The sequence below is a fragment of the Mercenaria mercenaria genome, chromosome 5 (assembly GCF_021730395.1).
Source record: "Mercenaria mercenaria strain notata chromosome 5, MADL_Memer_1, whole genome shotgun sequence".
NCBI lineage: Eukaryota > Metazoa > Mollusca > Bivalvia > Venerida > Veneridae > Mercenaria > Mercenaria mercenaria.
The window spans coordinates 5,810,875-5,826,959 of NC_069365.1; the positions used below are offsets into that span (position 1 = coordinate 5,810,875).

A 16,085-nucleotide genomic window follows, 5' to 3' on the forward strand; every position below is an offset into this window, starting at 1 on the left:
TTATTTAAAGTAAAGAGAGGTCCTGGGTTAAAACCTCAGTGGTATACTGACTAAGCTTTGAGCACCAGAAAATATATTAACAGTCTTAAATCCGAAAAAAAATAATTTAAAATAAATTTCACGAGATAGAAAGAAAACGCAATCTCCGTAAAATGCGGAAGTAAACAACAACAGCATCATTTATACAAGTTTTTATAATGTTTTACCCAAAAGAAATCCACGATGACTAGTATAAATATAATTGAAATCTTTTTCTTTCTTCTTATTTTATCAGGTAAGTGAATAGAAGCAATCTGATACTGAAAACACTTTTATTAAAAATTGTTCATATATGTTCGGACATAGACATTTTCGGACATGTTGGACAAGGTTATATATATAAGGTTCATCAAAAGTGTTTGGAGACCACCCGTCAGGTGAATTTTGATTTTAGAAATTTTATCCTCAAAGACCGTTACTATTTATTATAAATACACTGAATTGTTCAGAGGAAATAGGGAATACATTATACATTAGCCCTTAGGAAATTTTTTTTTTTTTTTAATTTTTTTTTATTACGGGAGACTTTTTGGAAATTATTTTTGTGTCAAAAAATGAATACAAATAAGGGGGTTATGCCTTCAGAGCATCAGTAAGTTCATTTCTAACATCTCTGGCCATATTTTAAGCATAAAAAGTGCAGTTTTGCAACTTAATTTTTGTTAAAAAGTTGAAAAAAATATTCTCCAAGGCCATAAAAACATTTAGGGTCAGGCCAAAAATTTAGGGTAGGTCGGGATACCGGAAACAAACAAACAAATTTTTTTTTTACGCCTTACTCTACATAAATGACCTGCCTGAAAATCTGATTTCACAGGTCCGATTATTCGCCGATGACACTGACTGTCTATTTAACTGTAAATAGTTCTGCCCAAGAAAACATCCTCCAGCAAGACTTGAATAGGTTACAGTTATGGGAAAGTAAGTGGGACATGGAGTTCAATCCCTCAAAATGCACAGTTATGAACATAACGACAAAAAACCCTTTCACAGTTTCAGATCAAAGTATATACTCCAAGGCCAAGCCTTGGAAACAGTTCATGATGCAAAGTATCTTGGGGTCACTATATCCTCAGAATAAACATGTCATGGTATAGAACTTGAATATTAAAACTGGGAGAAAGTGTGTAGGCTGCCGGGTAGCTCAGTCAGTAGAGCATCGGAACAGTATTCCGAGGCCCCGGGTTCGAGTCCCGGTCTTGGCTGCACATTTTTCTCACCCTGTGACATTTGGCGTCCAACATGGGACCGTGACTGAATATACTCCGAGATCATGTTTACCTTGTTCTCTATCTCATTAGAAATTTGAGGACGAATTTCATATGACCAGGGGGCAGTATGTCACAGTAAAGGACTTGAATATTAAAACGGGGAGAAAATGTGTAGGCGGCCGGGTAGCTCAGTCGGTAGAGCATCGGAACGGTATTCTGAGGCCCCGGGTTCAAGTCCCGGTCTGGCTTCACATTTTTCTCACCCTGTGGCAAACACATCAATTTACTATTTTAGTCACGTCCAAGCTACCTGAACACTTTAACTTCATTAAGCGAAATATCCCAAGCAAAAACCCAAAAGTTCAGGAATTAGCTTATAAAGCTCTAGTCAGACCACAGCTGGAATATGCTAGCTGCGTCTGGAGCCCATATATCCAACACAACATTCACCAGATCGAAATGATTCAGCAGAGGGCAGTGCGATGGGTTAATCATGACTACTCCTCTTACAGCAGTGTCACAAACATGCTAAATCAACTGGGATGGCGTACACTTGAAAATAGGAGATCTTATTCACGCCTCCTTATGTTCTATAAAATAGTGAATGGTTTGGTTGCTGTACCACTTCCTCCTTATGTCAGCGCCCAATCCCGTCTAACAAGACATATGCATCCCCACTCCTATACCCAGATCCTCACTCCCTGTAATTACTATAATAATAAGTACTCTTTTCTTCCAGCCACCATAGTGATTTGGATTACCCTTCCAGCACAACTTGTGCAAGCCCCCACCCAGAACCAATTTAAGCAGAGTGTGACCAAACTTGCACATAATGCTTAACATGATAGACCTGTTTTTAAACTGCTTTTATCTGTAAATCCTTGAAGTTCTTGTTTTTTAACACTATCAACTGTATTTCAAGCTTGCAAATATACATCATGTATTACTTTTATTCTCCTGTCCATTCTACTTTTAAACTTCTTGTACAGGCGCGCAGCTGCATGTAACACTCGAAAAGAGACGTGATAGATAGATAGATACAAAGGGACGCTTATTTGTGAATAAGTATTTTGTCTAAAATTGCATGTACTTTGATTGTCACTGTTCTATTTTGTAGAAAATATCAAACTTCTTCGTCAAAAATATTTTTTCTTTAAATATGTCTTGTCTGAATGAAATATTGGATGAATTTTTATCTGGGTCATGTGGTAGTCAAAATAATTTGACGTTCAGATTGTTTTATATTTGTGATGGGGCAATCTAAACGTCAAAACTTTGAAGGACCAAAATGATGGGAGGATAAATCACTGTATACAGTCGTCATGTAAAATTATTGGTTTTATCGCTTGCGCATATTGGCGTGTAGACACGGTAAACGTTAATCATGTACAGTATGTACGAAGGTTTAAATCACCAGTAAATTCGTAATTATGGATATTAATTGATAATTTTTACATAAATCAATGAGGAATTGAATCCCCTTTCGATACATGTAAGTTTTATTTGAATTTATGGCCAATTCGTGACGTAGTCGGCATTTAAACCTATAGCATGTAAAGCGTGGGCAGCGATGAAAATTTCATTGGAGATTGCTTCCGTTATTTTGGTCTTTCGAGTGTTTGACACGAGTAGGGATATTGCCCATAAAAAAAAATATCTCAGTATTTCCTAGGATCGCATCAGATTTGTTGGACTAGGTCACCAGGTCAAATTAAAGAATAAGCTTTCTTACACCCTAGGGGGCACATTTTTATTCTACCTTCATAAAACTTGGTCAGAATATTTGTTATCATAAAGTATTGGAGGATTTAAAATCTGGGTCACGTTGGGTCAAAAACTAGGTCACCAAGTCAAATCAAAGTCTCTAGAGGCCACTTTTTAGCTCCAGTCTTCCTGAAACTTTGTCAGAATGTTTGTTTAAAATTTCATGAAATTTTGAACAAGTTCGAATCTGGGTCATGTGGGGTAAAAAAACTAGGTCAAATCAAAGAAAATGCTTGTTTACACTCAAGAGGCTACGTTTTTTGGTCCAGTCTTAATGAAAATTGGTCAGAATATTTGTCTCCATGAAATCACTGTCAGTTTATCTATCTGTTTTTTAGCTCGACTATTCATAGAATAGTAGAGCTATTGGACTCACCCGTGTGTCTGCGTCGGCATCTGCGTCTGGATTTGGTTAAGTTTTTGTATGTAAGCTGGTATCTCAGTAACCACTGGTGGGAATGGATTGAAAGTTCACACACTTATTTACTGTGATAAAATGACTTACATTGCCCAGGTTCCATAACTCTATTTTGCTTTTTTTACAAAATAATGCCCCATTTTCAAATTTTGGTTAAGGTTTTGTATGTAATCTGGTATCTCAGTATCTGCTAATGGGATTGGATTGAAACTTCACACACTTGTTCACTGTTATAATCTGACATGCACTGTGCAGGTCCCATAACTCTGCTTTTCATTTTTTTCAAAATTATGCCCCTTTTTCGACTTGGCAGTTTTTGGTTAAATTCTTATATGTAAGCTGGTATCTCAGTACCCACTAATGGGAATGGATTGAAACTTCACACACTTGTCTCCTGTCATGAGCTGATAATCACTGTGCAGGTTCCATAACACTGTGTTGCATTTTCACAAAATTATGCCTCTTCTTCGACTTTTGTATTCATTCAATTGACAAAGCTGTTGAATAGTCGAGCGTTGCTGTCCTCCGACAGCTCTTGTTTTTAGCTCACCTGAGCATGAAGTGCTCAAAGGTGAGCTTTAGTGATCGCCCTGTGTCCATCGGACTCGTCCGTCCGTCGTCAACAATTTGACTGTTAACATTTTTGGCCCAATCTTAATGAAACTTGGTCAGAATGTTACCCTCAATAAAAGCTTGGACGAGTTTGATATTGGGTCATCTGGGGTCAAAAACTAGGTCGCCAGGTCAAATGAAAGGAAAAGCTTGTTAACACTCTAGAGGTCACAATTTTGGCCCAATCCTAATGTATTAAACTTGGTCAGAATGTTACCCTTAATAAAATCTTGGATGAGTTCGATATTGGGTCATCTGGGGTCAAAAACTAGGTCACCAGGTCAAATCAAAGGAAAAGCTTGTTAACACTCCAGAGGTCATAATTTTGGCCCAATCTTAATGAAACTTGGTCAGAATGTTACCCTCAATAAAATCTTGGACGAGTTCGATATTGGGTCATCTGGGGTCAAAAACTAGGTCAGCAGGTCAAATCAAAGGAAAAGCTTGTTAACACTAGAGGTCACAATTTTGGCCCAATCTTAATGAAACTTGATCAGAGTGTTATCCTCAATAAAGTCTTGGACAAGTTCGATATTGGGTCATCTGGGGTCAAAAACTAGGTCACCAGGTCAAATCAAAGGAAAAGCTTGTTAACACTGTAAAGGTCACATTTATGACTGTATCTTCATGAAACTTGGTCAGAATGTTAATATTGCTGATCTTAAGGTCCAATTTGAATCTGGGTCAGGTGGGGTCAAAAACTAGGTCACTAGGTCATATCAAAGGAAAAGCTTGTTAACACTCTAGAGGCCACATTTATGACTGTATCTTCATGAAACTTAGTCAGAATGTTAAACTTGATGATCTTTAGGTCAAGTTTGAATCTGGGTCATGTCAGGTCAAAAACTAGGTCACCAGGTCAAATCAAAGGAAAAGCTAGTTAACACTTTAGAGGCACATTTATGACCATATCTTAATGAAACTTGGTCAGAATGTTAATCTTGATTATCTATAGGTCAAGTTTAAATCTGGGTCCAGGTGGGGTCAAAAACTAGGTCACTAGGTCATATCAAAGGAAAAGCTTGTTAACACTTAAGGGGCCACATTTATGACTGTATCTTCATGAAACTTAGTCAGAATGTTAAACTTGATGATCTTTAGGTCAAGTTCAAATCTGGGTCATGTTGGGTCAAAAACTAGGTCACGGGGTCAGATCAAAGGAATAGCTAGTTAACACTTTAGAGGCCACATTTATGACCATATCTTAATGAAACTTGGCCAGAATGTTAATCTTGATGATCTTTAGGTCAATAGGTCAGGTGAGCGATACAGGGCCTTCATGGCCCTCTTGATTTAACAAGTTACAAAAATGACCCCTTGAAATTGAAAATGACCCCAAAGTCAAACATGAAGGGGTCATCAAAATTTCTAAGGGAAAACCCTGAATCACTAGCTAAAACTTGTTTACACTGTTATGGTGTGTAACTCAGGTGAACGACCTAGGGCCATCTTGGCCCTCTTGTTTAACACTGCTATCCATTTGTCAGTTTTTCTTTTCTTGTCCGGAACATAACTCCATAAGTAAATAAGAGACTTCAATGAAACTTGGAATAAATTTAGATGATGAGAGGAGGTGCACTTGACAAAGAAATTGTACCTCTGTCATGAATTCTTTCAAATAATTTCCTTGTCTGGATGTTTATGCTTTCACTATTTACAGCTTGTCCCAACAATAACTTTTGCAAGAACTGTTACATGGAGTTTTAAGGAAACTTGTCATATTGACAGGAGGGAATGCATACTGTGAGGAACTCAACTTTTGTCTTTAAAACTTTCTGTTATAATTAATATGGTCCTTTTTTTTTTTTAGAAAATCAAATTATTGGTTAGGGCTACTCTCCGTAATTTGAACAGCTCCTTTATCTGTGTTTACATAGAATTAAAAACACTAGGAAACTAGGACGGCACAGCAGATACATCGCATGTTATTATTTGTTACCTAACCACTTGATTGATGTGTGGGAAAGTTAATTGTTTAGATACTACTAGTAAGTATGTTTATTTGTATGATGTTGGATATAATTAATACAATCTAAAAAAAATTAATCATTTCTATTAATTTTCAGTTTGTAAGGCTGAACTATATTGCTATATCTGCACGACAGCTTCAGGTTTGCACGCGGATAAATGTGGCGATGATTTCCGACTAACATCTGTTGATGCTGTATCATGTCAAGATGGGTCATGTCAAAAAACAAGAGGATACAGAAGTAATTATTTCTTTCACATGCTTTTAATATATACTGTCATTGAAAAGTTACCACTTAATATATACCTCTTCACTTTTTTATACAATATCGACGGCACTTTTTCATGGCCCGTGCACGGTCTGTTACTCACAGACCCTGTCTGATAGTGTCTCCTAACCCATTTCATGACTGTCAGGTTAAAACAGCACATATGACGTGCAATTTCACGACATGCAAGTTCGACGTCCACCATGCCAATGGCCTGACAGCGTTGATTGTGCCTTAAACGTGCATTCTTAGCAAGGATATTCCGTTTTTTTAACGTATTTCTTTTAGTCTGTTGACTAACTTTCAAGTGTGATTAATGATTTGCAATTGAATTTTTGTACATGTTGACGTTGCTGGAAAAAGTCATTTTGCATGTGCAGCCCGTGCCTCAAACAGAGTTAATTGAATTTGACAAATCCTTAACCAGTGATTTCTCAGTTGCGTCAAAAATGTAGTCGTGTTAAGGCTTTTAGCATAGTCCAATGTGATTTTTAAAATATAAGGGCCATTGGGGTGGTAACTTTTCAGTGACACTGAGTATATGTACATAATGTCTAGCTGGCCTGCATTAGTTTGTTGCTAGTATATTTTATGTTAATTAGAAATAAACATACAGTTGACCTAGTTACTTACCATGATGACTGCACCTTATATTTGAAGAAAGAACTATAAGAAATTCTAAAATTTGTTTCTGGCGGTATTTAAACTTGTGGCATTTGTGTTTGATATAATACCTTTATACTGTAGCAGGTGTTGCATAGATTTAGATCAATTTTAGATTGAAGTTAAAAGGTTGAGATTGGCATAAGTTTTGGAACCAGCAATTTGTCTTTTTGTGAGTCCAATTGTTTTCTCTGTTTAACATAATAGATGATATTCACTGCTTTTTCAGTAACCAGTAATGTTCAGTTTAGATTGATCTTATCAACATATGTTTGTATCATTCAGCTGAAGGCTCGAAGAAGGTTGTTGAAGTGACAAGAGGCTGTGTATCTTACACACAGTCGGACACCTGCTATGAAGGCACAAATTATGGAGTATCAGCAACAATATGTACATGTAACACTGTGTATTGTAATGGTGCAAGTACTTTAATTCCATCTACAAAGTTTTCTCTTTCTACTGGAGTTTTGCTCACTTTGCTGATATACAACGTTCTGTGATAAAAGAATATAATATAATTCCGGAATTGACTTTTTAAAACTTTGGATTTTATGCCAATCTGACTAAAGTACTTGATCTTCTAAATGAAGATCTGAGAACGACCCATTCACATTTGTCTTCTGTACATTTTGAATTTCCAATATTGCTGTTTTTATTTTCGCAAATCTATTTTTATTTGAACCAATCAGACAACTTGTTCAAATGTCAAAGAGTAAGAAAAATTTGCAGTCAATCCAGGGCTCGAACCTGGGACCTCTCTCTTACAGAGCAAGTGCCCTACCGACTGAGCCAGCCGGTTATCTGTTATCTTTCCACATAAAAATTGTAGATATCAAAAGATTCAAAAACCAAGGCTTTTTAAAGCTTGCAGAATGTTGTAAGTTAGCTTTTGATTGGCTAGCGGAAGGGTCGTCAGAACGAGACTATCAATAGCTCGTTGTCAGATCCTAAGCATAGCATAATAGGAGATGTACTTTTGTCAGATTGGATTTTATGCATTATTCATTATTGCGAAATTTAGATTAAATGCATAATTTATGAATGCATGGATGAAAGGTTCAGATTACATACATAATTCAGTAATAGATATCATAGAAATACTGATTTTATGCATGCATGAAAGCATGGATGAGAAATTCAGAATAATGCATAATTCAGTAATGTATAAATTAGAAATTCAGTTTTTAGGCATAATTTATGAAAGCATGGATGAGAAGGTCAGATTAAATGCATGATTAAGGAATGGAGTGAGAATCAGAAATCAGGAAAGCACAAGTGAGAAATTTAGATGAAACATATATATTTCAGGAAAGCATGAATGAGAAATTCAGATTTGATAAGTGTCTATAATTCAGGATTGAGAATTTCAGATTAGATGCTCAGTTTATGAAAGCATGAGTGGGAAAAATCTGAACGCTAATCTTAGGCTAGTTCTAAGGAGCCTTTAAAGACTTAAAATTTTAGTGGTTCAGTGGTTTTTGATTATTCAGTAAATACATTTTATTTTTTAGATATTCAGTTTTTGTCTGCCTTGGACAGTTTTCTTGTATGTTATATTTTTTTAACATTGTTGTGAAATTATTTTTTTTTGGCAGAATTTAATTGATATTCTGCAAATACATTATGTAATGGGAAAGTGCCAAAAGAAGATATATTTTTGGGTTGGCAGTTCTTTCATACATAAACATTTTGATGAAGGTTGTTTTGCAAATAAAAATTCTTATATTTTAGTAAACTTACTACAAAGATGCATAATGTATTACACATCAGTATGAATTCAAAGATTTTAAACTATGGGTTCAAAAAAGTTTAACATTCAAGTTTGACTTAAAGGCATATGCTAGAATTCCCAGTATATGAGATGGGCAAAACATTTCCCAATAATAGAATTTCTTCAAATTTTGGATATTGAAGGACAATCATCATCATCTAAGAAACAAAAATATGCAATAAAAATCATAAGTACAGATACTGAAAAAGAGTTATCTGCCCTTGAAAATGGCATTTTATTATTGGGAAAAATTTCACCCCTAATTCTAGCATACATCCTTGAATTGTTGTGGCTACTTAAGTATATAGAATGTCTAAATAGCTGTTGTATGTTGTGTTCAAAGTTGTCACAGTAACTAACTGACATTATACCGCAGTCTATAGTGTATTTTTGATAAGAAAATGTGAGAAATGTTGTCTTTCATAGTTATTTGGAAACATATCAGTCTCTGTTTTATAAGTGTTTTACATGTGTTCATATATACATGATAAATTATATCTGTCTATATGTAAGACTTAAAGATTAAGTATACTATTGTCCAAATTCGTGGTCTTATAGAAAAGGTTATTACATTTAAGGTCAAGGTAAAAGTTACCTTGAGAATGAAAATCTGTTTCTGGTCAGTAACTTGAGCATGCTAGAATCTACAGCAGAATAATTGCCTGTGGTCATTAGATTACTCTTTTTATAATGTTAGTTGTGATTTGAGCAGGGCAAGGATGAAAGTTTCAGATACCTTAAGGCTGAATATTGTTTCCAGTCAGTAAATGGGACCTACAGTCTTTACCTTCACATTGAGATTGCTTGTGGTCAGTAATTAGTCTCTATAGTATTTGTGATTATTAGGCTACCTAGTTTCCTTTGCCAAGCTGTCATGTGGGGCATACTTGTGGAACACCGGCTAGGACTATAGGAATGCCCTCCGTCCATGTGTCTGTCAGCAAATCTGGATCCTGCAATTACTCAAAAAGTATTTGTGCTAGGTTCATGGAACTTGGTATGAGAATAGAGGGCAGTATGTAGATTTTGTAAATATATGACTTAAGCTTGTAGGTCAAAGGTCAAGGTCACTATTGGAAGGTCAAGTAAAATTTATTCTGCTCTGTAACTTTTATATGCATTGACAGATTATCGTAGCAGTACATACAGACGTTTCCCATGATGAGACAATGTGTCTACACATGATCTATGCTTGTCAGTTAAAGGTCAAGGTCACTGTTTAAGGTCAAGTAAAAATTTGTTTCTGCCCCATAACTTAATTGCATTGGAAGATTTTTTTTATTACTATACAGAAATGTTCCCCATGATTAGGCTATGTGTCACGTACATGACCAATGGTTGTCAGTCAAAGGTCAAGGTCACTATTAATGGTCAAGTGAGGAACACTAACAGTTTATAGCAGTAGGGGACTTCCATATTGCCAAAGCAATATTCGGTCACTTGTTATTCAAAGGGGTGTTCACTGAAAACTTACTGACTGAATAGAAAACAGTGCAGACCATGATCAGCCAGCACGTCTGTTTGTTGGTTGGTTAGTTATGGTTACTTACCTACTATTGTATAATTTCGGTCCCTGCTATTAAAACAAGAGCTGTCCATAAGACTGAGCCAATGCTTGACTATTCGAATTGTTGTCCCAGAAGCAGGAAAATATTACCCTAAATGTTAAAATTTCTGTAGAGTTTCAATCCAGTATCTGCATTAGTTTCGGAGATAGTAACTTGCATGCAAAACTTTAACCAGAAATTTTATGTTCAAAGGGGGACATAATTTGACCAAAATGCAAGTCAGAGTTATGGGACTTGATGCAGTCAACTTGTTTTATAACCTCAAAGGCACATGTAAAGTTTAAATTTAATATCTGCATTTGTTCTGCAGATAGTAACTTGCACGCAAAACTTTAACCAGAATTTTCTAAGTCTAAAAGGGGACATAATTTGCCCAAAATACATGTCAGAGTGCTGGGACTTGATCCAGTGAGGTTGGTTATTGTTCTAGAAAAATAAAACATAAGTTTCATGTAATTGTATGCAAAACTTTAACAAGGCTTTAAAAGGGGGCATAATTTAGCCAAAATGCAGGTTAGAGTTATGGGACTTGATGCTATCAACTAGTTTTATAACCCCAAAGACACATGTGAAGTTTCTATTCAGTATCTGCATTAGTTTTGGAGATAGTGACTTGCATGTGAAAAAGTCCAAAAGGGGGCATAATTTGCTCAAAATACATGTCAGAGTTATGAAACTTGACCCAGTGAGGTTGGTAATTGACCTAGAAAAAGAAAAAATAGGTTTCATAGCTATATGCCTTTAAATGATAACTGTATTGTACTTGCATGCAAAACTTTAACCAAGGTGTGACGCCAACGCCAGGGTGAGTAGAATAGTTAGACTATTCTTTGAATAGTCAAGCTAAAAAATATTTATATCACAAACTTGGTATGATAAAGCATTTAATTTTCTTAGTCTCCAAGCATGTGTCCTAGGAATATAGCTGGATATTGCATAGTCTCCAAGCATGTGTCCTAGGAATATAGCTAGATATTGCATAGTCTCCTAGCATGTGTCCTAGGAATATAGCTGGATATTGCATAGTCTCCAAGCATGTGTCCTAGGAATATAGCTGGATATTGCATATCAATTCACCTTTCTGTTTAAATGAAGCAGTATGGGGAACTGTTAAAATTATCATGGTATTTAATTGTATTGTACTATGTGTATTTACTATTTATATTATTCTTAAAATAAAAAAGTATATTTTCAATATGTGCTTTGTTAACTTATTGTATGCTTTAATTACTTCATTCTCTTTCTGTTAGGTGTATGTTGACATGTTACAAGCTGTCATCCAGTATACTGCATGTTTCATGTGGAAGGCAATGTCATTACCAGCATAGTTCACATTGTATTACTCCTGTAACAGCAAGTTACTTTTGACTTTTCATTATACATGTATATGTTCTACTTACTGAGCAAACTAGTTATCAGTATTCCCAGTTTCAATTAATTCCAGGACCCTAGCTCAAAAGAAACAAAGACTATCCTGGTTATTGTACTTGGTCAAGATAATTTGCATATAAACAGTCGGGCAAACGATGTTAAGAACTGCTTAAGTTATTAAGTAAAGTGGACACTATCAACTTTTGCGATTTCAAAGAGTATCTTGCTAGTTACCAATTTTTCTGAAATAATATGCCAATAAACATTGTGACCAAAAGTGGTAAACATTAAATAGGAACTAAAGTGTGGGAATACAGACAGTCATTTTTCACAAATTTTAGAAATCCAAGGGCCATAACTCCCGAGCCTCTGGGACAATCCAACCTTGCTTCAGACATTTTGCCTATTTACATTGTGACCAAGTTTGATGACCATTGAATAAGAATTCTCAAGTAAGATAGTGGGCAACTTTAGTGGATGCTGAATGTAATACGCCCCATTTCACAAGTGTATCAAAATACATGCTATTTAGATTAAGAAATTATATCTCATTTTGTGAAACTCGTCTCAGAGTTCAGATGCGAAGGTATTATATCATGAGGGCGCAGCCTGAATGACAGTATGGATTACTACTTTAAGGTACGGATTAATACGGATTACTACATTTCTATCTGTGGCTAGACGTAGCTATCTGCGCCGTATGTGTGACTGGAGTAATACCGGGGTAGGTGATGAAGGCATATTTTAGTAGTAGGCAGATGATCACTAGAAGTCACATGCATTTGACTTCAGTATCAATGTCGGCCTTAGAGGTGAAAGATATGTAATTTTCATGTATCTCTTTACATACAAATGACGATATTCAAATCACTCTGCATCCGTGGTCCGTCGACCTTCCGTCCGTTCACAATTTCTCGTTATCGCATCTCCTCAGAAACTACCAGGGGGATTTTGACCAAACTTTGTCAGAATGATGTATTGATACCCTAGTTGTGTCCCCCTGAAAATCAGACTGGTTCAACAATTTTTTAGTTATGGTCCTTTGTTTATTTCTATAATTTACATAGATTTATATAGGGAACTTTGAAAATCTTCTTGACCAAAACCACAGAGCCTAGGGCTTTGATATTTGGTATGAAGCATCATCTAGTGGTCCTCTACCAAGATGATTCAAATTATTTCCCTGGGGTCTAATATGGCCCCGCCCCGGGGCCATATTAGACTTATATGGGAAAAACTTTGAAAAACCTCTTGTCCAAAACCACAGGACCTAGGGCTTTGATATTTTGTATGTGACATCATCTAGTGGTCTTCTACTAAGATTGTTCAAATTATCCCCCTAATGTCAAATATGGCCCTGCCCCGGGGGTCACATGGTTTACATAGAATAATATAGGGAACAAGAAATATCTTTAAAAATGATGGTCGGCGAATTGTAATAAGGAAAGAAGTTTATGAATTTTTCATCTAACATTTATCTTTCATCTAACATTTTTCAAATTGCAAAACTAAACACCGCATTTTAACAATTTAAATGGTTCTCTTTTAATTTTTCGCAAAGGTTTCGTAGGGTTGCAATTTTGTTTCGTTTATCCTGAGACGAATAATTACAGCAGTTGTTTGGTGAAGATTCATGAAGCGGTTCATGAGAAGAGGTCATTAAACGTGTTCAGTGTATTTTTAGCTTAATTGGTCCCTATCCCCATTTGTAACAAAATAGCAGGAGACCTTACGATATTGTTACACATCGAGTTTGATAGAAATCCTTTACATTTTAGTGGTTAATGCGAAGAAAGGCATATCTACTTTTAGCTATAGTGGTCCCTAATAGTGCCCAAGTTCCTACATAAATAAATTTGGAAGAGGACCTTGTAATGATGCTCCAGACCAAGTATGACAAAGATCCACCAAGCTGTTCATGAGACGCTGTATCAAGGCATTTCTAGTTTTAGCTCTAGCAGCCCCTAAAAGGGGTTAAATGTCCTAGCTGAACAAAGTTGGCTGCGGGCCCAATAAATATGCTACAAATCAAGTTTGATTAGAATACATGAGAAAAAATCAATTAAAGGATTTTTTTATTTATTATTTTTATTTATTTCTAAAATAGGCCAACTGATCCCGCTTTAACAAATGCATATTCGCTATTCATGAATCTTTGGACAATGACGTCACACCTATAAAAAAGTGAAGGTCAAGCAAAACATACAATTGTAATTATTTCAATTTTTCTGTTTTATGCGCAAAGTTTGACCGTAGTCATATCACATAGATAAACTGTATGCAGCGTACTTTCATTTCAGAGTAGTGAGATTCAGTCATTATATAGCATATATATAATAAAACAGATTTCAACTGAGTTCAATATTTGCATACCATACTGAAGAAAAATATTCATATATAATAAATCAGTTAAATAATTTATAACAAATATATCAAAGCAAACAAGTACTCATTTTAATATGCAATCTGAATAAGTCACAAAAGCAAGAAACCTTTTCATATACAGACGACAATTGTAACAAGGAATATCTTTTAAAAAGCACTTCTCTACATAAAAGACTCTTATCACACCCTTATTCATGTGATACGCAGACCGTATTCAGCTCTTTCTTTAATTTGATATATGTTGGTATTTGAACAGGTTTTTTTCATATTTATTAAACTTACTTATCATTTTGAGATATATCAATATTCTTGCTAAATATACTGAGCCAAAGTTAGCTTTAAAACTGTGAACAGCGTCGTATAGGATAAAACGCTTTGTCTACATTTAACTCAGCGTAGCACAATCAACAGAGTGAAAGAAATTGACACTCTCGTCCAATCAGGCAGAGTGTTGCATAAATCTTCCATTTTGATAAATTATCTATAATGCGTTATCAAGTAGTTTGATTTGCAAACTGGAGTCACGTGGCATAGGTAACGAAAACGAATTTAGACGGCGTCGCCGAAAAACTTTGAAAATCTTCTTGTCCAAACCACAAAGCCTAGGGCTTTGATATTTGTAATGTAGCATCATCTAGTGGTTCTCTACCAAGTTTGTTAAAATTATCCCCCTAGGGTCAAATATTGCCCCGCCCTGGGGGTCACATGGTTCATATAGACTTATATAGGGAAAAGCTTTTAAAATCTTCTTGTCAATAAACTACAACATTCAAATTTGGACCACATATATGGTTTTGAGTGGCAAGATGAACCTTAACATGAGTTGACCTTGATTCTGACCTAGTGACCTACTTTCACATTTCTGTAGCTACAGCCTTCAAATTTGGACCACATGCATGGTTTTGTGTACCGAAACAAACTTTGACCTTTACATTGACCTAGTGACCTACTTTCACATTTTTGAAGGTACAGGCTTCAAATTTGGACCACATGGCATTGCATAGTTCTGTGTTCTGAAATAAAATTTGACCTTGATTTTGACCTAGTGAACTACTTTCACATTTCTCAAGCTACAGCCTTCAAATTTGGACCACTTGCATAGTTTTGTGTACCGAAATGAACTTTGACCTTAACATTGACCTAGTGACCTACTTTCACATTTCTGTAGCTACAGGCTTCAAATTTAGACCACATGCATAGGATTGTGTACCGAAACAAACTTTGACGCTGACACTGACCTAGTGACCTACTTTAACATTTTTGAAGGTACAGGCTTCAAATTTGGACCACGTGCATAGATTTGTGTTCTGAAGTGAAATTTGACCTTGATTTTGACCTAGTGACCTACTTCCACATTTCTCAAGCTACAGCCTTCAAATTTGGACCACTTGCTTAGTTTTGTGTACCGAAATAAACTTTGACCTTAAGATTGACCTAGTGACCTACTTTCAAATTTCTCAAACTACAGTCTTCAAACCAAACTTAATGCACATGTGTAGTTTTGTTTACAAAGAACTTTGTCCTTGAAATTGATCTAGTGACCTACTTTCACATTTCTCAAGCTACAGCTTTCAAATTTGGACTGCATGCACAGTGTTGTGTACGGAAATGAAATTTGACCTTGAGCTAGTCAATAAGTCTTGAAATTTGGAACACTTAAAAATGGCACATTGGTGGGCGCCAAGATCACTCTATGATCTCTTGTTTTTTGTCTTTCAGCTAGGTCAGTCCTTGACTACTGATTATATCAGAATGATTTTTTGTAGGAATGATCACTCTGAAGACTAGTTACCTGTTCTGGTTTGAAAATGTAAGCTTGTAAATCTTGTTTGGTAAACTCTAAACTGATTTGGGTTCCTAGACAACTCTTCTGAAACTTTTGGTCAATTTACATCCAAACTTGTAGGAATGTTTAGTACCAAGGATAGTTTTGCAGTCTGTCAGTTTTTTTTGTCTGTCACAAAATGTTGTATGGAACTGCAAATTGAATTTCAATCTCTTTTAAAAATTGGGTTCTTTGTAGATACTGGGATAAAGCACAATATA

General features: G+C 35.6%; 1 protein-coding gene across 1 annotated transcript; it reads left to right on the forward strand.

The window, feature by feature from the left end:
• Positions 1 to 116: 116 nt before the first annotated feature.
• LOC123556341 (uncharacterized) lies at positions 117 to 11,478 on the forward strand. Its single transcript, XM_045346971.2, has 3 exons — positions 117 to 274; positions 6,111 to 6,254; positions 7,230 to 11,478. The coding sequence occupies exons 1-3, from the start codon at positions 223 to 225 to the stop codon at positions 7,442 to 7,444; spliced, it is 411 nt and encodes a 136-aa protein (XP_045202906.2). The 5' UTR covers positions 117 to 222; the 3' UTR covers positions 7,445 to 11,478.
• The last annotated feature ends 4,607 nt before the right edge of the window (positions 11,479 to 16,085 follow it).

What these genes read in the sequence shown, in the direction of transcription:
- LOC123556341 (XM_045346971.2), top strand. Translation starts at nt 223, where the DNA reads ATGACTAGTATAAATATAATTGAAATCTTTTTCTTTCTTCTTATTTTA. An exon ending in CTTTCTTCTTATTTTATCAG is followed by an intron (nt 275 to 6,110) that starts GTAAGTGAATAG and finishes ATTAATTTTCAG; the next exon opens with TTTGTAAGGCTGAACTATAT. An exon ending in AAAAACAAGAGGATACAGAA is followed by an intron (nt 6,255 to 7,229) that starts GTAATTATTTCT and finishes TGTATCATTCAG; the next exon opens with CTGAAGGCTCGAAGAAGGTT.